Source organism: Convolutriloba macropyga, chromosome 9, assembly GCF_964194025.1.
Source record: "Convolutriloba macropyga chromosome 9, txConMacr16.3, whole genome shotgun sequence".
NCBI lineage: Eukaryota > Metazoa > Xenacoelomorpha > Acoela > Convolutidae > Convolutriloba > Convolutriloba macropyga.
Genome location: NC_134476.1, coordinates 5,782,064 through 5,805,753, shown reverse-complemented (window position 1 = coordinate 5,805,753; position 23,690 = coordinate 5,782,064). Strand labels below are relative to the sequence as shown.

Genomic DNA, 23,690 nt, shown 5'->3' with positions numbered 1-23,690 from the left:
ACCATTTGTATTGGCTGCCACGTTGTCAAAACTGCGGTCTCGAAAATTACCACAAATCTGAGTACTACAAAAGATCCCATCACTAATGTCCCCGGTACGCTGATCAGTAGCTGGGAACTCATTTCGAGAAACTAAAAATCTTCGTGACCATTAGAAAAAAAGTACAACTTATGAGCAATGTCATAACATTAGCCGGAAGGCAACACACCCTCCAGTCTATGTCAAGGTATAAACGAAAAAAGCTTGAAGCAAAATAGAAAATTATGGAATGAAAGTGATACTTTTGCGGCAGAAGGCAATACACCCTCCGAACCTCCTCGAAAAATTAGTAAAACACAAGCTTGTCCTCGATTTATAATATGTATAATTTGTTAGCCAGTTGGAAAAGCAAAAAATCAAGTTCAATTCAGCATCAAAAAAGCAGGGGTATCAAATCTTTAATACAATTAAGTTTAAAACAAACTACATTTGAACAATTCAAAAATCTAAAAGAACCAGCTTGAACAATTTACTAGAGAAAACCAGAAACTATCGTGCTATTTAAAAGCTTAAGATCCTGCCCGGCTCAAAAAAGTCCATTCATCTCTATATCATCGCTTTGGTTAGACGACACCGAAACAGTTGTTGTGAAACTTTCATCTTGTGTCAAATCGATTATCTCAACAGGTCGAAGACGTTCCAGGTGTTCAACTCTTTTCGTAAGGAGAGCAATTTTTTCCTCCAAAGCAAAGATCTGACTCCTGAGCAAGTCAACTTCACTTGATTCGACATTACCAGCTATGTCAGCAGGTTGTATTCGATAAATCAAACGGTTGTTCTCAAAACTCAAAATTGTTTGCCTCATTATCTGGAAGGATGCAAATTTTTAGAACAAGCAAAAGAAAAATAATGTAGAGAGATTGGAATTTGCCTGCGTTCTGCAAGATGACTTTGTTTTCAACTAAGTTTCGCAAAATGATTGTTTAAAATTTATGTCAATAAAATAAAACAAGCAATACGTTAAAAGGTCATGCAGCAAAATTACTATTCAAAATATCGATTGTTTTGCAAATTGATTGTTTTCAATATATCGAGTTTTGCAAATTGATTGTTTTCAAAATATACAATGACAATAACAGATCATACGTTAATGAATCAACAGCGTAGCTATAATCAAAATTGAAACTGAAAACTAAAAATTAATCATGCTCAAAGTTACTGAGTAGTGGAAGAAGATACAAATTGTCCTCAATTTTTACAGGAAAAAACTTTATTTCTAATGCATCTACTGCAACATGAATTGTGCTATTCTTGTCTTCAACGACGTATGCAAAATAAGAAACCGGACCTTCTGGTTGTTGAACAAGTTTAAATGTTGAAACAATTTTTTGTTCACGAAGCACACAAAATTTAACATCCAGCTCATAGAAGAAAAGAATTTTCCCAATAGCCATTGTTGACGCGTCTACACATGCAAAAATATCTGCACCTGATTCCCGCCCGTACGCTAAAGAGCCAAAATAAAAATTCTTCCTGAATCGACAGAACACTCGAGCTGACGGATTGTTGAACCTGAATTCTCTTAATTCTTCTGATTCTACGAGGCCAAATTCTTCGTTCACATCCGACGGATTGTCAGAAAACCTTAGAAACTGCGCCAAATCATCTTCACTATAATCTATCTCAGAAACCACTTTGCCTCTGATGAATCTCTCTACCATTAGTTTACAGTGGTTTGTTGTTCCAGTTAACGGAGCAATCAGAAGGTGAAGAGCCGATTCAAACATTGATGCTGAAGTAACGAAGAGAGGACCAATCTCAGCAGCTTGCCAAGCAAGATGTCTCAATAGATGGAAATTGATCGACTCGAACTTCTTGGGATTTTTTTCAGCCATGCTGACGCAAAACTCGTCTAACAAAAGTCTGCAAAATTTAGAGTTTCGATTGTCATCATATAAACTGCGCAAAGAAAAAACTAGTTTAAAAAGATCCGTTTTATCGGACCTCCGGTCTTCTCCAAACAAAAAAATGGGTAAGACGATGGGCTCCAGATATAGCAAATGAACTTTTAGCTCGCTGGCTTTCATATTTGCGAGATGATCGAAAGATCGCACTGATCGTTTTATTTCTCTTGGAGTTTGAATACCCGAAAGTATTTTATTCGATTTTCTTTTACTGTCTGCTTTCATGCGGTCGTAAAAATACGTTAGTAGGTCCCTCGATACGCCAAGAAAAAGTTGATGCATTGTATCAACCGGCGAAGAGAGCGGCTGATTAGCGATAACAGAAAAAATTTTGCTCCTGCCCTTTACTCCTTGAGTGAATTTTTCAAAATCACTCTTTTTACCGTTGAGGGTTTTGAGTTTTTGTTGAGATCCCTCATCCAGGTTCTTCAAGTTCTCCAGATAACTTTCAGGAGACCGCATATTTTTATGAACATCAAAGTCATGTGGATAGTGATGCGCTCCATCCATGTGGAAGCCACGCTGAGTGCAGAGAGAGCAACCATAATATCCGTTGCATTGTTTGATATTCAATACTTTTGCTTTGCCAATTAAATCTGCTACAAAAAAGATTGGCTCGAACTTAACCTTAACTCGATCACCATCCAGTGTTACCTCCTCATGTGTAGATATCTGTCGCTCGAAATGATCAAAAATGTCGTCAAAATTCGGTGTCCCGTTTCCAACAAAAAGAGATCCTAAAATTATGTTTTGAAACATCTGTCGTTTTTTTTCGGAGGTAGATCGGCAATCGCTATCAGGAGCGGCCAGGCTGTTTTAGGAGGAGATTTTGAGACCAGGGCTCCGTCCAAGTTCAAAATTAACCTAATTGTCACTTGCCGTTCAATAACTTCCAGTTTAGGCATAATTATATCGTTTGTTGTTTTTCTCAACTCTGCGTATCTCAACATGCCGTTGATCGAATTTTGAACAATTTTCAGGAGAAGCGGACTGAAATTGAGATAAATTTGTTCACCGTTCGACAAAAGTTCTTTTCTACATTGATATTGAGCGGCAAATTCACCCAACTTCTTTTTTATTGTCCATGGTGCTAAACTTTCACCATTGAAAATAATTTGATCGCGTTTTAGAAAATCGTACATCATTTGGTCAGAACAATTATGCTTTATTACTAACGACATGATGGACAAAGCTAGATTTGACACAGAGACTGGTCTGCAGTCACTCACAAAATCACATAGAGAAGATCGATTGAATGAGGCAAGTTCCCTTACAGCTTCGGTGTCAGACTGTGAACTTTCATCGCTTTCATACTCGGGGAAAAATTGAAATTGAGCGTTGTTCAATGACTCGTCAGTTGTTCCATTACTGCTGCCCATTTCGTCGTCAATAGAATCTGATGTGATGATTTGAGGAACCGCAGTATTGTTTGGGGAAGTTTCTGTAGGAAAAGAGGGCGCTTCATTTAATGAGGACAGGCTAAAATTCGATGAGTCTTCGTAATAAGCAAAGAAAGAATCAAACTCTGTTGCATGTTGTGCATATCGAATTTCTGCTTTTGGTAGACGTTTTCGTTTTACAGCTCTCACTACAGTTTGTGAAGTTGATTGCACTAACTTTGCACTCCTTCCATGCTCTTCTGTATGACTGCAAAGACAATCGACATTTTCTTCTCCAAAAGCGTCTTCGTTGTAGAAGGTTGTCAGCTCTTCATTGTGTTCTATTTGCTTCAGCGCTCGCAACCTAACACATTGTCGTCCACGATAACCACCTTTCATGTAGTAGTCGCAATTAGCTTTACAGGAATGATTAGCCCACCTAGCCACTCCAACTAGGAGTTTTCCTCCTTCCATAACTGACCAGTCTTTATACGAGTTTTCTTTTGGCAGGTTAGCTAACAATCCAACGGCCACCTCAATTTCACCAGGCTTGATGGCGCTCATCGACCGATTCACCAAGCAAAATCCTCCGTATTTGTCTGGTTCAATACTCAGTCCAAAATCCATAGCAGCTTTGTATGATTCGCTCATATCCATAAACAGTTTTTTCAGCTTTCGGTCATTGCGCAGTTTTAATTCAAAATCATCCTTACTCCATAGCACAGTCAAAAGTTTTGGTGAATTCGGGAAATCTTTCAACAATTTTTCAGACAGTTGTCCTTCGATTTGCGCTAGGTTTTCGCACTCACTCATTGCTAACTGGAACCTAAACTTTTGGTGAAGCGCAAAAACAGTAAAAAAAACTCTCATTGGTACAAGAGGGGAACAGATATTCGTAGCACTGCACAAATTTTACCAAAGCACCTAGCTTTTAACTCTTCACCAAGGAAAATTCAATTACTTTCTCTAGAAGGCAACATCCTCAGAGCAACTCAAATTTTTTTCAAAATAACACTGTCTCTTTGCACAAACCTGCGATATTTCTCCTTGGTACCAGAGGGCAACACGCCCTCGTAGCAAAGGATAAAATCACAATAAATCACGCGCCTTTAAATCTTCACCTAATAGTTTCTCGTTTATTTCTGCGAGGCAACACGCCCTCGCAGCCTTCTCACTATTCTAAACAAGACTTATGCTCCCTTTAAGCGGTCACATTTAAATTCTCTCTTTAGTACCAGAGAGCAACACACCCTCATGGCACTTAAACACAACAAACTCTGACTGTTAGCGCAAAACCATTAAAAAATCGCATTGGTGCAAGAGGCAAACAGATACTGGTAGCACTGCACAAATTTTACAAAAGCACCTTGCTATTATTTCTTCAGCTAGAAGTTTTCATTTACTTTCTCTAGAAGGCAACATCATCATAGCATCCCGAATTTTTCAATATTACACACTGTCTCTGCACAAACCTGCGACATTTCTCCTTAGTACCAGAAGGCAACACGCCCTCGTAGCAAAGGATAAAATCACAATAAATCACGCGCTTTTAAATCTTCACCTAATAATTTCTCGTTTATTTCTGCGAGGCAACACGCCCTCACAGCCTTCTCACTATTCTAAACAAGACTTATGCTCCCTTTAAGTGGTCACATTTAAATTCTCTCTTTAGTACCAGAGAGCAACACACCCTCATGGCACTCAAACACAACAAACTCTGACTGTTAGCGCAAAACCAGTAAAAAATCGCATTGGTGCAAAAGGCAAACAGATACTGGTAGCACTGCACAAATTTTACAAAAGCACCTTGCTATTATTTCTTCAGCTAGAAGTTTTCATTTACTTTCTCTAGAAGGCAACATCATCATAGCATCCCGAATTTTTCAATATTACACACTGTCTCTGCACAAACCTGCGACATTTCTCCTTAGTACCAGAAGGCAACACGCCCTCGTAGCACAGGAAAAGAAATCACACTTAATCACCCGCCTTTAAATCTTCACCTAATAGTTTCTCGTTTATTTCTGCTCGCGGCAACACGCCCTCATAGCCTTCTCACTATTTTAAACAAAACCTATGCTGCTTGTAAGTGGTCACCTTTAAATTATCTCATTAGTACCAGAGAGCAACACACCCTCGGAGCACTGCGCAAACTCCACGTAAAAAATATTGTTATTAAATCTTCACCTAGACCTTTTTCATTGATTTGTTCTTGATGGCAACACAACCGAATGTCAATTTCACATTTCTTAGCAACATAACTGTCAGAGCAAAGCAGTAACATATCTCATTGGTATCAGGGAGAATTACACCCTCATAGCAGCGCACTAATTTAACAAAAAATCACAATGCAATAGGAAAAAGTTGTTTCAAAACTTTATTTTTGAGCGTTATCAAACATTGTGTTCAGTTCGATTCAATAGTATCGATTAAATTTAGCGGCACAAGAGATGCAGTGGCAATTTAAGATGAACTGATTTTTCAAACTATTGTTTAACAAGCAGTTAACAATCGCTACTAAACCAAAACGGGTTGTAATCAAAACTAACATAGCTTTAATAAGAAGGGGGGGTGAAAGAATTCACTATAAAAATCTAAAACTATTTAGAATCATTGCTGCTTGACATGAGCACCTGTTTATTTTTTTCTATTTGCTAACTCAGTAGTATGGCACATTTTCAATTGATAGGTTCTCCTCTGTTGTCTATTTCATTTTCTGTGCTGTTTCTCTCTTCATGAACAAGTTGTGATCGATAGCTTTTCACTTCTCTTCCCGCTTGATTGGCTGCATCCTTTGCCAGTTTGAATGCCAATCGGGGAGTAAGCGGATACTTACCGTTGATAACTTCTAAAGCATTTTAAAGAATGTCGACAACTCTATACATTTATCAGCACAGCGCCTATTTAAACAATTACTATATTTGCTCTAATCTAAGCATTTGAAGAACCTTACAAAAGATAAACATGACAAAGTTGGTTAGTTTATGAAACGTGTAATACCCTAAGCAAAACAATAAACATTTATCTTTTCCTCCAGTAGTGGCAGGAGATTTTTAGAGCATATGTTGATTGTTACTCATCTTTCTTTCCATTATCTAATTTATTAAGACTTTATATATTTAAAAAACAAACGTTATATTTAAAATACAAAACCCGTTAACAAAACCCTAATGTTGATCATAATTGTTGCTCTTAAAAATCTAACCAAAAAACCGCTTAACATCAGAGCCCTTTGCCTCTTTTCTAGTTGAATGCTCAGCGCCAATCATCGTTTCAACGAGTCCATTTTGTTCAAAAATTTCCTTGCGAAGGGCTCGTCCTAGCCTGCTAGGAAATTCATTGGCTTCAATTTGCATCAAATCAACATCTCCTTTCATAACACAGACAACGGGGAACGTTTCAAGAAGATGCGGATTTTGATCGACACTCTCAAACCCAAACTTTTGGATTCTCACGCACTCCTCTAACTCCTCCAGCTAAACAAAACGCTTTTAAATGTTAGTATCATTTTGATATGAAATTCAGAGCGCTAGAAAACAACCATGAAAATAGTCTTTTTTACTGAATTTACAGAACGTCTTTAGTGTCATAAATACGTATTGTCTAAAAAAGACGTAGAGTCAAAAAAGAAGCAAAATTGTAGAATTTTGTAACCAAAATATTTTCAACAGAAACCTAGCTTCAGAAGTTGAAACATGAAAATTTTTGTGCAATTTTGCCGGCCATTTTTTCTTGTTCAATTTTTCAAGCAACGAAGCAGCGACTGCCTTAGATTTTTATTTTGTCTAGACATTAATTTCAAAAAACTGCAAACAGATACTACCGAATCATTGAACTCGTTCACCAGCTTCCTCTTGCGGCGATCTGATTGCCTCTTAATTTTCTCGAAACTGGATTCGGCCCGTGCCATCCTTGATTGATGTTCCGCAAAAAAAGTTGAAACTGCTCACATGACGAACTTTTATTTTTGGCGCTCTCTATTTCGGCAGTCTTCGTTGCCTTATAGTTAACTATCAGAGATGTTGACCCCGCAGCCTGGGAAACATGCTGCGTAAGAGGGGAATGAAGAGGAGTTTCGCAATCTTCTGAAATGACCTCCTCATCTCTGTTGTCACGAAGAATCGTCTCCGGAACGAAGCTTGGAGGTTCTCCTTTTTTCAATTGAGCCAAAACAACAAGTTTATGACGTGATATTTCAGATTGTGAACCTTTTCCGAGATAGATGCATTCTGGTTGAGGCTCATTGTGAATCATTGGATATGTTTGACCTAGCACCCGACTTAATTTATATTTCCAGGAAGTCCCCTGTGGCCAGCTCGATGAATTCAGGGCAGTTGAGAACGCATTTTTGCCATAATAAAACAAAAATCTGCTGTCTCGCATTTGACTTTGGGCTGTTTCATGCAACTCAACTTCACTGTCAGTGCTGAAGTTTGTGGGCTTCACTATCTTCCTGCCCTTACTAGACGTTCGAGTTGCCATTTTTCAATCACTGAAGAGCAGAGTTTATTTTACAAAAACTGTTCATTTCACTCGCAACCGTTTTCAAGAACAACGCTCACGTTGTAGCAACAGCAGCGAGAAATAGATTGAAATCAACGCAAAGTGCTAGAAGGCAACACACCCAAATAGCACCATCAAAAAAATTCCGATCAAGCCTCGAGTTAATTCTAACAAGAAATCGAAAATTTATATCAGTCGGAAGGCAACACGCCCTCCTAACCATTTCAGAATTTAGAAACTTAGCTTTACACTTACCCGAGCCAAAAAGATATTTATGTAGAAAAGCACTTAATATTATAAAAATTACGATTTCGTTTGGAAGGCAAATCACATATTTAGCATTGTTAAGATTTCTTTAAAAAAAGCTTTGAAATTCAATAAAGACTTTGGGCTCTTGCTAAGCTTTTGCTTTCCCTATTATGTGCCTCACTCTCTTCTAATAAATCGGAAGGCAACACGCCCTCCTAACCATTTCGGAATTTAGAAGCTTAGCTTTACACTTACCCAAGCCAAAAAGATATTTATGAAGAAAAGCACTTATTATAAAATTTACGAATTCTTTCGGAAGGCAAATCACATATTTAGCATTGTTATCATTTCTTTAAATCATAACTTTAGAATTCAGTATTGCTTTCCCTATTATGTGCCTCACTCTTTTTTTATTAAAAAATTGCTGATGCTCAAACCTACGGCAACAAAGACAAGAAATTTAAATCTCTTCTTATTCTCTTAATAAATCTGCAAAGAAAAATTGGACACTCGAAAAAAATTTAATTCTCTACAAACAACACATCTTATAGAATAAAGTCAGAAGAACTAACAAAATCGAGCGAGAAATTATCAAGCAAAACAAGACTCAAAAAAGCCTTGGGCGAACCTTTTTTTTGCAAAACTAATTATATCTGACAGGAAAATTTATGTAAACTTTTAAGAATGCAAACTTTAAGACAAAGAATTCGACAATTGAACAAATAGCAGAACAAACTATTCTGATTGAATTGACTCATGCTTTTTCTTAAGTTGAGCTTTTCTGATTTCCTTCGCTCCAGCACTGTATTTCCCTGTTCCTGCCAATCGGTCTTTGACGTTTAGTCCCGCCTTATTTGCAGCTGCTCTAGCCTTTTTCGCAGCCAGGGGGTGCTTTCTTCTGGGAAATTTTCTTTGAACTGATCCTAAAGCAAAAAGGGACATAAATACGGTTGAGCACCAAAAATAAGAATCTTTACTTTTTTGCGAAAACTTAATCTCAAAAAAGCCCTCGAAATTTTTTCTTATAAACAAGAATTTTGATTAAACCTTTTACTTTTATTTGGCATATGGCTCAAACTAAAGTGACTAAAAATTACTAAAGAACTTCAGAACGAGTTCGGAGTCTGCTGCGGCTCGTCCCGATGCCATTGTGCGTTGAGGAGTAATCATGTCAGTTGACAACCCATTTTCTCCAAAAATCCACCTTCTCAAATGCAAACCATAGTGGGCAGGATTATGTCCTTTATATATATGATCTAAATTCCTGTTATCAAGACCATATTGCACTTCTGGTGTCTCTTCAATCTCCTGGAATTTTTCGACATTGTCCTCAAGAATTGTATCCTCGGACAGGGCGAGTCTTTCTGGTTCCAAATCCTTAATTGTCTTGCTCACCTATTAATTAAAAAGTCTTGAGAAATGACGAAAAAGTGTTGGTAAGGGCATTGAAAAACTCAACACAAAAGAACCTTTAGTACTGATCCAAATCAGTGACAAAAATGTTAGCGTTTTGCTGGAAAAAACATCCCTCAAAAAATAAACACGAAAAATTTGCAAAATTTTCAAGTAAAAAACTCCGGCGTAGTTGTGGAGTTATAAAATGTTGCTAGCAATATCCTGAACAAGCGTTAAACTTACAATACTGGAGATCTTTTGCTTCATTTTCATAATTTTTGATGCATACTCGTTTGCCCATGTCCTCTAGAATCAATCCCATTTGACGCACTTTTTCCTCATTCTGAAGAAGCGCCTCTGAAAGCTTTTGGGGTCTTCACAAACACTAAATCAAACCACATTTTTATTGCCATAGTTATATTAAATGTTCTTGATCCTAAAATTTTTTAATAACTCGCAAGAAAGTGTGTTATGTTTGTGTATATCGAAAGAGAAACGACAACAGTCATTTCAACTAAAAACGCGAAACAATATTTGAAGAAAAATACATGCATGTGCATTGATATGTTTATATAAAATTTGAATTGATATATTTATATATATATATATATATATATCCATAAATTTATATATATATATATATATATATATATATACATATATATATATATATATATATATATATATAACATATACATACATACATATATATATATATATATATATATACATATACATATATATATACATACATACATATACATATATATATACATACATACATATATATATATATATATGCATATATATATATATATATATATATATATGTATCTATAAGTATGTATATATATAATATAAATATATATATATATATATATATATATATTTATATATTACATATATTTATATATATATATATATATATATATACATATATACATATATATGTATATATATATATATATATATATATATATATATATAATATATATATATATATATATATATATACATATATATAATATATATATATAAATATTATATTTATATATATATATATATAATGTATTTATATATATATATATATATATATATGTATATATTATATATATATATATATATATATGTATATATATACATATATCAATGCATATGCCTGACAAAAGTCAGATTCAGTTTCGATTACGCAAAAAGGAAGCACGGCAACCATGAAAGATTTTTTCTACACAACTTACTTTTACGCTAACTATTTTTTTATTCTGCTGGGGTACAACTGGTCTCTCTGTTTCTGTAACATCACAGATCTCAGAAGAGCTCGGCGGAACAACGGCCAAAATTGTCTGTGAAGACGATGGGAACATTTTTGACCGCATTTCAGACTCTTTTGCTTTGACCTCATCGTTTCCTCCTTGCATTACAAGCTTGTAATCTTTACGTTTGTCTCCAATTCTTAGGCTGACAATATCTCCCTCTTAAGGAGAATTTTCTCAACAAAATTATCTGTTATCCAAAGCTTGGAACTTTCTGAGAGAAGTTGAACATCGTCATTGTTCATTGAAATGAAAAGCCAGAAAACTTGGCTAGACATAATACTCTAAGGAACTTATTTAGAACTTTTTAAGAGCAAAAATTTAACACATCATCAATCAGTAACTACATTTAGTTGTGCTGGAAAGCAACACACTCTCTTAGCACTTATAAAAAAACAAAAATTACAATAAAGCTGAATATTCCATTTGCTGAAGGTTCTGAAATTTAACTGCACAGGAAAGCAACCCACTCTCCAGGCAGTTATTTGAGGAACTCAACTGACGGAATGCAACACACTGTCCTAGCATTTTTAAAAACATCAGTAACTACATTTAATTGTGCCGGAAAGCAACACACTCTCTTAGCACTTTTAAAAACATCAAAGATTACAATAAAACTGAGGATTCTATTTGCTGAAGGTTCTAACGTTTAACTGCACCGGAAAGCAACACACTCTCCAGGCAGTTATTTGAGAGATTCAACTGACGGAATGCAACACACTCTCCTAGCTCTTTTAAAAACATCAGTAATTACATGTAATTGTGCCGGAAAGCAACACACTCTCTTAGCACTTTTAAAAACATCAAAAATTACAATAAAGCTGAAGATACCATTTGCTGAAGGTTCTAAAATTCAAATGCACAGGAAAGCAACACACTCTCCAGGCAGTTATTTGAGGAACTCAACAGACGGAATGCAACACACTGTCCTAGCATTTTTAAAAACATCAGTAACTACATTTAATTGTGCCGGAAAGCAACACACTCTCTTAGCACTTTTAAAAACATCAAAAATTACAATAAAGTTGAAGATTCTATTTGCTGAAGGTTTTAACGTTTAACTGCACGGGAAAGCAACACACTCTCCAGGCAGTTATTTGAGAGATTCAACTGACGGAATGCAACACTCTCCTAGCACTTTTAAAAACATCAGTAACTACATTTAATTGTGCCGGAAAGCAACACACTCTCTTAGCACTTTTAAAAACATCAAAAATTACAATAAAGTTGAAGATTCTATTTGCTGAAAGTTCTAAAGTTTAACTGCACAGGAAAGCAACAAACTCTCCTGGCAGTTATTTGAGGGATTCAACAGATGAGAATTGTAAAAGCGAACTGTTAAAATCAGATTAAATTCTGAAATAATTCACTAAACAAAACATGACAAATTATCAAATTGAAAGTCAAAAATGATTTTGAGCAGGCTTCTGTAACAATATACATCAAATTAAAACATCAAAAAATACATCAAAACAAGTCATGATAGCTCTAAGATCAATGAGAATAAAAACAAATAAGACTTTGCCCAAAATCAAAAACTGTATCAATCAATTGCGGAAGCTATCGTCGTCACCAAACTTTTCTTTTCGCAATTTTTTCATGCCACAAGCGTAGGTTTTCCTCCCTCGTAAAGTCAGATGAATCCCATCTTCCAGGAAATTTCTGTTCTTGTAGACTTGTCGATGCAAATTGAAAACTGACAGCTCTGAATTTACTAGTATATCATTGAAAGTCTTAATGTAAGAATGATTGGCTCTTGTTCTCCGTAATACTGTGCACACGACAACTCTTGGCTGATTTTCAAGTTTAGCGAAGGCATCCACCAGATCCTTTATTTGTGCCAATACCGACTCTGGCTCTTCTCCAGGTTCGTTATATCTCGAGAGATTGTTACCACCTAAGGAAAGAATTATCTTCCCGTAAGACTTCATGGTCGGTAGCAGGTCGTAGAAGTCATTCACAACGCCTCCTGATAACGAGAAGGTGGAACAACCATTTAAGCAAATGTTGTCCACGATTGAATCGCCAACTAGTGCAGTTTCGACGGCAACTTCATTTACAAAATTTGTGTAAAGGAACTCTCTACTCTTCCCACTGAAGGTCTCTTTCTTGATACGCCCTTGTAACTGCTGAGCCGAGAAAGTTTCTTTAAACCTCTTTCGTTGCGCAACATCAGGGTTACTAGCAAAGGGTTCGCCAATTCTTTTTGGGTTCATGGTTTAAGCTAGAAAAAAAGAAATCCGTAAAAGTAGCCCAACAAGCGAGTCGAAAATGTTTAATACTTGTATACATAAACAGAAACATAAATTAACCCCTATATAGTAGTTCCCCTGATACCCGGGGCTGGGTGGTCCCACTTCGACCCGTGGTGGGTGGTCCCAGTTCACACTTGGTGGCGTCCCCTGATACCCGGGGATGGGTGCACTTTACAATTTAGATAGTACTGGGAGTTTGGGATATTAATTTGGTTCACTTTGGACAACTCTTTGGCCCGATGAAAAAGACCTATTTTTAAAATTCGCTGATCGCGAAATTTGCAAGTTTCCGTATGGAAAACTAATTTTTTTCCTAGACAAGCTACAGAAAAAATTCTTCTCTTCCTACACTCTACCTACACAGGTGATACTCCCTGACAAGTTTAGTTTGATTTCGATAACTCTATGACTCAATCAAAAAGAACTATACTTAAAATTCGTTATTCGCGAAGTTCAAAAAGTTCCGTTTCAAATGCGTTTGAAATCGGCTTTGATTTCCTAAGTACTTGAAGGAAACTAATCATGGTATATATAGTTTTAAAGTCCGTTTCAAGTGCAATCTAATTAGCTATGTCTCGTTTTGATTGGTACAGTATTTCAGAAGTTATTAACGACTTTCGACCCCAAACCTCCGGAAATGACCACATGCTCACAGCTCGATCTTTAATTTTTTTATCAGAGTGTTTATGTTAAAAACCGATTATTATGAGTTACAATATCATCGTATCAAACTTCTAAGACTATGATGAACGATTTTGGTTTGCTCTTCGGGAAACTATAACCGAATGAGCGTTTGGTACCAATTGAAAAAAGGGAATAGTGAAAATGGCAAATTCTTTCATGGGGTCAAAAAGTTGTTCAAATTGATCCAAACATGACATAGAGTATCCCCTGCAAATGTGGAGTGTAACACAAAAAGAATTTTTGCTATAGCTTGCCTAGGAAAAAAGTTAGTTTTTCATACGGAAATTTGCGAATTTCGCGAATAACGAATTTTAAAAATAGGTCTTTTTCATCGGGTCAAGGAGTTGTCCAAAGTGAACCAAACTGATATCCCAAACACCCAGTACTATCTAAACTGTAATGCAAAAAGAATGGTCTGCCTTACGTTCTTGGAAAAAAGTCCGTATTTCAATCGGAAATATCGACTTATTCGCTCATTATTCGCTTATTCTATTTTCAAAAATATAGAAACTTTATTGGGTCAAGGAGTTGTTCAAATCAGACCAATCTTGGTATGGAGTATCACCAGTGCAGTTAGAGTATAAAACGAAAAAAATTATTGGTATAGCTTGTGTAGGAAAAAAATTAGCTTATCATACGGAAATTTCCAACTATTTCGAATAATTTGCAATTATTGAATTTTAAAAATAGGTCTTTTTCATGGAGTCAAGGAGTAGTCCAATTCAAACCAAACTGGGTATGGAGTATACCGTGAGTACCTAGATTGTAAAACAAAAAGAATTTTTGGTACAGCTTGCCTAGGAAAAAAGTTGGGTTTCCATACGGAAGTTTGCGATTATTTCCATGGAAATAATCGCAAATTTCCGTATGAAAAACTAATTTTTTTTCGTACGCAAGCTATACCAAAAACTCTTTTTGTTTTAGACTCTAGGCACACAGGGGATACTCCATACGGAGTTTGGTTTGATTTGGACAACTCCTTGACACCATGAAAAGACCTATTTTTAAAATTCAATAATTGCAGGTTATTCGAAATAATTGGAAATTTCCGTATGAAAAGCTAACTTTTTTTCTACGCAAGCTATACCAAAAATTCTTTTCATTTTATACTCTAACTGCACTGGTGATACTCCATACCAAGTTTGGTCTGATTTGAACAGTTCCTTGATCCAATAAAGTTTCTATATTTTTGAAAATAGAATAAGCGAATAATGAGCGAATAAGTCGATATTTCCGATTGAAATACGAACTTTTTTCACGGAACGTTAGGCGGACCATTCTTTTTGCATTACAATTTAGATAGTATTGGGAGTTTGGGATATCAGTTTGGTTCACTTTGGACACCTCCTTGACCCGATGAAAAAGACCTATTTTTAAAATTCGTTATTCGCGAAATTCGCAAATTTCCGTATGAAAAACTAACTTTTTTCCTAGGCAAGCTATAGCAAAAATTCTTTTTGTGTTACACTCCACATTTGCAGGGGATACTCTATGTCATGTTTGGATCAATTTGAACAACTTTTTGACCCCATGAAAGAATTTGCCCTTTTCACTATGCCCTTTTTTCAATTGGTACCAAACGCTCATTCGTTTATAGTTTCCCGAAGAGCACACCAAAAACGTTCATCATAGTCTTAGAAGTTTGATACGATGATATTGTAACTCATAATAATCGGTTTTTAACATAAACACTCTGATAAAAAAATTAAAGATCGAGCTGTGAGCATGTGGTCATTTCCGGAGGTTTGGGGTCGAAAGTCGTTAATAACTTCTGAAATACTGTACCAATCAAAACGAGACATAGCTCATTAGATTGCACTTGAAACGGGCTTGAAAACTATATATACCATAACTAGTTTACTTAAAGTACTTAGGAAATCGAAGCCGATGAGCATTCAGCCACTAAGCTCTTTTTTCAAATGGTACCAAACGCTCGTTCGGTTATAGTTTCCCGAAGGGTGCATCAAAAGCATTCGCCATAGTCTTAAAAGTTTGGTGCGATGATATGGCAGCTCATATTAACCGGTTATTAACATAAACACTCTGATTAAAAAAAAATTAAAGCTCGAGCTGTGAGCATGTGGTCATTTCCGGAGGTTTGGGGTCGAAAATCGTTAATAACTTCTGAAATACTGTACCAATCAAAACGAGACATAGCTCATTAGATTGCACTTGAAACGGGCTTGAAAACTATATATACCATAACTAGTTTACTTAAAGTACTTAGGAAATCAAAGCCGATGAGCATTCAGTTACTAAGACCATTTTTTCAAGGAGTCATGTGGTCAATCTCTAATTTAAACGCTATACTTCAACAAGAAACTTACATTGAGCAATCCGGGCACGTTCCAGATGTTCCCAGGAAACTTTGTCAACAATTTAAAACCAAACAGCAATCTGAAAGAAGAAAAATGTTGTCTGACAAATTAGTGTTTCTCTCCTCAGGAGTTCAAACTGGGGCCAAGTTCCCTGACCAATTTCTCAAAAACCACTGAACAAAAACAAACGCCCTTGGTACATTTTAGAGCACTGCTTGAGATACGCATCATATTAAAAAATGAGCCCAATCGGTTAACTCTTCCAGGAGTTATAGCAAAAAACGGTACCGTACCAAATAACCGGAGAGGAGAGATACAATACGTTCAGAGCTAAAATTGAACACCTAAACCACAGAAAATGATACATAAAGTATATATATTCGGAATCTGCGTTAAACGGGCTTTTCAAAACAGTATAATTTATAACAGAAGTGATGAAATTATAAGTCACCGGACCCGGACCAAGTCCTGTCAAACGCTTCTAGAGGTAAAATCAAGGGCAAATTTACTGGTCAATTTCTCTAAAACGGCGGAACAAAAATAAACCCCTTCAACACAGTTTGTAGAACTGCTCGAGATACGCATCATATCAAAAAATGAGCCCAATCTGTACATTCTTCGAGGAGTTATAGCAATTATAAGGTACGGTACCAAATGACGAAAAAAGCATGGCGACCTGACTTCAGAGCCAAATTTGGCCATCTCAATTCCGTAAAACGCTATGGAAAATATATATGGGGATACTCCCCACTAACTGAGGATTCTAAAACACTAACATTTTTCCCGCAAATCAACTGTTTTGTGGTACCGAAAATTTGGGTCACCCAGAACATCCCAAAAATTCGACCTATTTCAAATTTGAACATTAATAACTTCTTGATTAGGCCGATTTGGGAAACCAACTAGGTACTGCAACGAAGAAGGGTTCAGTACTAACAAAATGCGACCACTCCCGTTTAATTTGGTCCAGTACTTTAGCAGATATTAACAAAATACTGTTCTGTACCCCATTTTTTGGGCTAAAATCGAAGCCCAAGATCTCCGGAACCGACGCAAAACAACGTAAAACAGCGTTCCCGCCGTATTTGTGGGTGTAACTCTGGTCCTCTTCCACGTTCTAGGTCACGGCAAACCTTCATGGTGAGGTGGGAAAAAATTTCCCACCTCACCATGAAGGTTATAATGTTTTGTGTGTTTTGACATAAAACAACATCCACAGAAATTTGATGAATTCGTGAAAAAAGAAAAATTGTTGAATTAACCCCATTAATTGATACAATTAGCTTCGACAACTTAAATATTGTCTAGAAAACACAAAACGCACGCCGAAAAACTTGTTAAATTGCACAAAACACAACTCAGGCATAAAATTTAAGAAAAGATTTGTTTTTCCGCATTCATCATTAAATAACAGTTCTAAAGAATATTTCCAGGACTGTGACCAGCCATTCCAAAGAAGCACGTCTTAAGGCAACAGATTATGCCATTATTCACTTGTTTTGGTCATAAATTGAATGAGAAATTCGGAAAAGTTTAAAAAATTAAGCTCCTTTCTCAATATGATAAAACAAGTTCTTTCCTTCGCAAATGCAGATTTTGCTTGGATATCTGTTGCAAATATTCTTACTTACCACATCTGAGGTCTTTTTTTCCGGCAAATCCCAATGGAGAGGTGGGAAACAACTTGGAAGTTGTTTCCCACTTCGCAATTAAGGTTATGATGTTTTAAGGTTTTGACATAAAACGACATCCAGCGAAATTTGACGTAAATCGTGAAAGAAAAAAATGTCGAAAGTGAGCATGTGGCCATTTTCGGAGGTTTGGGGGTGAAAATCGTTAATAACTTTTCAAATACTAAACCAATTAAGACAAGAAACAGCTCATTAGAATGAACGTAAAACGGGAATTAAAAGCATGTTCACCATAACTTGATTATGTTAAGTACTTAGGAAATCAAAGCCACCGAGCATTCAGTTACCATGCCCTCTTTTCAATAGGTGCGAATTGCTCTTTCGGTCACAGTTTCCCGAAGAGCACACCAAAAACGTTCAACATTGCCTTAGAAGTTTTGGTACGAATAAATTGTAAATCGTAATAACCGGTTACTAACATAATCATTCTGATTTTTCTAAAGCGTTGAAATTATTCTACGGATGTGCTAAAATAGCGGTAAAACTTTGTAAGAAATGCGCTGAAGTTATATTGTTTTTACGGTTCCTTAAAAACGCAAAAACTTTTTTGCGGATGTGCTGAATTGGCGCTAAAATTTTGTACAAAATGCGTTGAAAAGAATGCCGAAACTTTGACTAGAACTGTACTCAAAAGGCGCTGTTGTTATGTAAGAAATTGAACTGAAGATGCGTTGGAATTTAAAATTTTCTGCAATCAATGCACTTCTTACAAAAAAACGCGCTGAAACGACGCTGACATCTGATTCAATAGACTACAGGTTAACAACAAATTGAGGCATAATTCAAAAGTTCCACAAAAGTTTCCACAAACTGCATTGAAGCCAAAAAAACCTTTCCGCTAACATTAAGGTATAAATTGTTAAGACATCATTTGCCATTAACTGTGGTCTGTCAATAAATGAGTTTTGAAGTCTTTCTGCTCTGCAAATAACACAAAACACACAAGGTCAAACTTCCCTAAAAACAACGCACCATTACAATTCGAATAATGTTTAAACAATAAAAATCAACAAATATAATAAAAATGGCCTAAATTTTGTAGCTGCTCCTTAAAAACCAAAATTTCTCAAACTATCCAAACTAAATGATATTTTTTTTCGGAAACTTGTCAAGTTGTATTAAAGAAAAACCAATATGTATCAAGTAATGTTCCAATTTCGATCATCGCTACGGATACAACAACAACAACAACAACAACAACTACTACTACTACTAACACTACAACTACTACTACTACTACTACTACTACTACTACTACTACTACTACTACTACTACCACTACTACTACTACTACTACTACTACTACTACTACTACTACTACTACTACTACTACTACTACTACTACTACTACTACTACTACTACTACTACTACTACTACTACTACTACTACTACTACTACTACTACTACTACTACTACTACTACTACTACTACTACTACTACTACTACTACTACTACTACTACTACTACTACTACTACTACTACTACTACTACTACTACTACTACTACTACTACTACTACTACTACTACTACTACTACTACTACTACTACTACTACTACTACTACTACTACTACTACTACTACTACTTCTACATTTTTGTGTGTATATGGTGTGTGTGCTGTGTTTGTGTGTGTTTGTGTTTCTGTGTGTGTGCCTGTGTGTATATGTGAGCGCGCGTGTGCGTGTGTGCATGTGTGTGCGTCTATGTGTGTGTTTTTGTGTCTGTGAGTGCGTGTGTGTGGTTCCTTTGTGTAAGTGTGTGTGTGTGTGCATGTGTGTGTGGTGTGCGTGTGTGTGCATGTGTGTGCGTCTGTGTGTGCGTCTGTGTGTGTGTGTGTGCGCGCGTGTGCGTACGTGTGTGTGCGTGTGCGTACGTGTGTGTGTGTGTGTGTGTGTGTGTGTGTGTGTGTGTGTGTGTGTGTGTGTGTGTGTGTGTGTAAGTGTGCATGTGTGTGCGTCTGTGTGTGCGTGTGCGTACGTGTGTGTGTGTGTGTGTGTGTGTGTGTGTGTGCGTGTGCGTACGTGTGTGTGTGTGTGTGTGTGTGTGTGTGTGCGTGTGTGTGTGTGTGTGTGTGTGGGTGAATTGTTTATGTGTGTGTGGTGTGTCATGCGTGTCTGCGTGTCCAAGTGTGTTAATAATTCTCTTAGTGTCTGGTCTATTGACTGACTGTCGCGCAGTTTCGCACTGTCTGGTTTGTCGAACCACTGTCGAACAATTTCTGATTGTTCGCGCTATTTCGCACAATTTCGCACAATTTCCCGGAGTTTCGATTCATACTCCAATTATTGTCTGGACTGTCGAGTCATGGGTGTTTTGTGTCTGGATCGTCTGGTTCATACTTCCACGACCTCAACCCGGGTGATGAATCCTCGGCCCGGGCATTTGATTTATTTTAAATCTATTTTTAGCCCTGTTAAATTTCATCCCTAAATTTTCCCTGCAAAACAATTTTTCAGGGTGTGATGTGGTTTTCTGAGGGGGGGGGGGCAGTGAAGGCAAATTGTACAAGTTCATTTCACATCCAACAAAAATTATTGAAACGATTGCACACCCAAACTTACCCACAAAAATATCAGAGCCGTTTCAAATGTGTGATATCCACTAACCCATTCTAGCTGCTAATTCTTTTACTCAAAAATGCGAACATCCGCAAGGGTATTTAAGAGCACATGTATAAAGATAGGCTGTGATCTCTATTTTCAATGGAGTGCAAATATGCACGAATTTGCTCCCCTTGCGTGTTGTCAAGTTGTCTATAGACTGTAATGTGTGAAATGATCTTCAACAAAAACAAAGCGATGTAAGAGACAGGGTTCCCAAGTTTAGACCTCGACTTATGAAAACACTTTATAATTTTAGCAGGGTGGTTCTATATTGACTATAAATACACGGTCCAGTTCCTAAATAAGGTAAAGTCAAGGTAAAGTCTTTTCATGCCCCTGATAAGGTCTTTTCATAACAAATTAGGGTTGAGCATGGTCTTTTAATAGGTCCAGGATGGTCTTTTCATGAGCTGAGGACTGCATTTTTGTGGGATTAATAATAGATAACTTTTCTATACTTCTTTTTGTAAATGTGTAAAATCTACCAGCAACACCAAACTAGCGTTGCAACAGGTAGTCCAGCGTGAACATTTTAGGTCGAGCTAAAGTCCAGCATCAAAAATTTGGGTCAAACCAAAGTCTAGTTGAACCATTAGGTCCAGTTGAATCATTAGGTCCAGCTAATGTCTTTTCAAGGACTGCTTGAGTTGAGCATGGTCTTTTCATACCACATTTCTGTCGAGCATGATCTTTTCATAAGTAGAGGTCTGAACCTGTGTTAAGAGTTCACTCTGATAATTTACTTTGTTTTTGAAGACAGCAATCTTCAATCTTATGCGAAAAAGAGCTAAAAGATCAAGGTCAAAGTGCTTGTGGTTGCAAAATCCTAACTTCACGTTTCTGTAGTACTTTGTGAGACTCTTTTAGAGAAGGGGAGACAAAAAATTGTTTCTCAGATGATCGAATCTGAATTTTGTAATCAAATTCCTGCACAGGCTTAGCCTAAAGTAAGCTTTAGTGGAGATTCGCCATAAAATGTCCCACAACAGTTAAAAAATTGAGCTGATAGCGCGAAATATTCGCTTTGACCAGGAAAATCAACCTTGTATCAAAACGCTAACTTGATCAAGAAAGTTTCATTAAAAATTAATATAAAGAGAGTCTATATGCCAATATTTGTTAATTTAAAGGAATTATCTCTGAGTAAATTGAAGATTCGTCGGCAAAATTTTATTCCGAATAAGGGTAATGTTTTTGTTGTTAACGTTCAGTTTTTGTGATAAGGAAACTTCATTTAAATACTACAAAAACTTTTCTCATTTTATCAAGCAATTGGCGATGCCCATTGCTGTTAGATTTGCTCGGAAATACGATATGCCTAAAACAATTCAAATTGCTTAATGTTGTGTGGTTAATGTTTATTTAGGCTTTGATTAACATTACGCTTATGGAAACATTTGCAATAAAACTACATCACAAAAAAGTCTGGAAAGCTCCACCGCTTTACAAGAATTAGTACAGCTCGTCCCCTAAAAAGAGACAGTATTAATTGCTGTCTTATAAAAATTGCATTAATATGATCAAATAGATGTAAGAGAGCTGCTGAAGAGCTGCTGAAATTGTGTTAATATTATTAAATAGATGTAAGAGAGCTGGCGAATTTTAGTTCAATTTTTTTTCTGTAGAGAAAAGTTTTAAAAAGGAATTCCTAAACTTCAACTTAAAAAAACACATGTTCCGCAAAATTATTTTCACTATTCATCTAATTTGTTACCTTATGATCATCGACGCAACATTTGTATTTTCATAACTATGAAAATACAAAAGTTTCTTTAATGATCCTAATATATTGAAATTTTTCCATTCACGTTTAACTTTTAATGTTAAAATAAAGTCAAAAAAATTTACGTTTCTCTTAAATTTCAGCAGCATATGAAAAATGGAACTTGAGTTGGATAATGGTTTCAAGTCATCGACATAAAAAATGTTGCTTGCCGAAAGCAACTTTTGGATTTGTAAAAGTGTAGCATACATTTTGTAGTAAGAAATTCAAAAATATGAGTGTTCAATTTATCTGTTAGATTTTCCCCACATTTCACATGTGACTGTGATTAACTGCACATAGGTCCTTCCCAACTTTGTAATTCAATTACTGCAGAAATAAACAAACCCAAAGTGCAAAGTTATTGCAAAAAAAATCTATCATTTTACAAACTCGACTCAACGCCTTTTATAGTCATATAGTCAGAATTGTATTCCTAAGATTATACTTCAACTTCTCTGAAACTAGTTGTCGTTAAAATTCACAATAAAGAGGTCTTTTCGTTAAAAAACCGTAGTCGAGCGATCGTCTATGCGAATCCACCAAAAGAGTCGAGGTGGGGGGGGGGGGGGGTGATTTCCTTGCTAAAACTACAGCAAAGCAACCCTTTCACTACGTTTAATGAGGCTTTGAAATATGGGAGTTAAAACTTTGCCATGTTTCAGTTCTTCGTGACGCAGTTGAGAGAAGCTACGAAGCCTTCACAGATCAGATGGTTTTACACGATGGGATCATAATCAGCAAAATGTCATTCTTCACTGTGAAGTTGGCCTGCAATATAGACGCTACCAACTTCCCATTCGATACACAGACCTGTCCTATTGTAATGTACCCGCCGGGGGGATATCACAATGTTTTCAACGCAGGTGAAACTAATCCTCATTAAAAATACTGAATTTCCGCTCAATTGCACCCCATTTCTGCTCCCACTCCCCCAGTTACACGTTAGCCAACCACTATAGCCCCACCTAGCTACTGACTGGCCGGTCGTTTGAGAGCAATTTGCCCAACTTTAGTCAGACTGCTGCAGTTGGCCTTCGTAGTTTCTTTCAAATCAAGTAAATTGCCAAAATAGTAATTACGACATTTTATTTATCTCAAGAATTATTGTTGGATTTTGACGTGTTTGTTTCAACTGCTCTGAAAATAAATTTGCGAACTTCGAGAGCTAAAAATCAGAGCCAGAAAAAAACCACGCTTCACCAAAACCGGCTCTGAAAGGAATCTTGAACTGCCTTTGAAAGGAATATTGCCTTATTAACCCATGCCAAATTTTTCCTGATTTCAGCTAGGATTCTCAAACTAGGCGGAGACGCGCAATTTTGTTTATTTATTTCTGTGGTAAAACAATAGGTATTTACGAATTGATAATTTTAAAGGGAGAATTGAAAGACTGATAAGAGACTGATATTAGGACTCTATTTGGACCTAAGCAATTTCATAAGGAAAAATTAGGCACCAAATTTGCTCTCCGGTTTCGTAGGATTCACTTTACCGCGTCATAGATTCTAGAAATTCTTTCCATTGAATCTGAAAATCATTCCAGCTTGATGATATCACACTTAACTCTGCTCAGAGATAATAAGACTTGGGTT

The 23,690-nt window shown here is 36.3% G+C and overlaps 1 protein-coding gene across 1 annotated transcript in view; it reads left to right on the top strand.

Annotated features, from left to right (window-relative positions):
* The window catches only part of LOC142345949 (neuronal acetylcholine receptor subunit beta-3-like), a 48,457-nt gene that overhangs the window by 15,099 nt on the left and 9,668 nt on the right, over positions 1-23,690 (top strand). Inside the window, exon 2 of the mRNA XM_075398415.1 lies at positions 22,761-22,961. Coding sequence (XP_075254530.1) covers positions 22,761-22,961 — 201 coding nt within the window. The remainder of the gene's footprint in view (positions 1-22,760; positions 22,962-23,690) is intronic.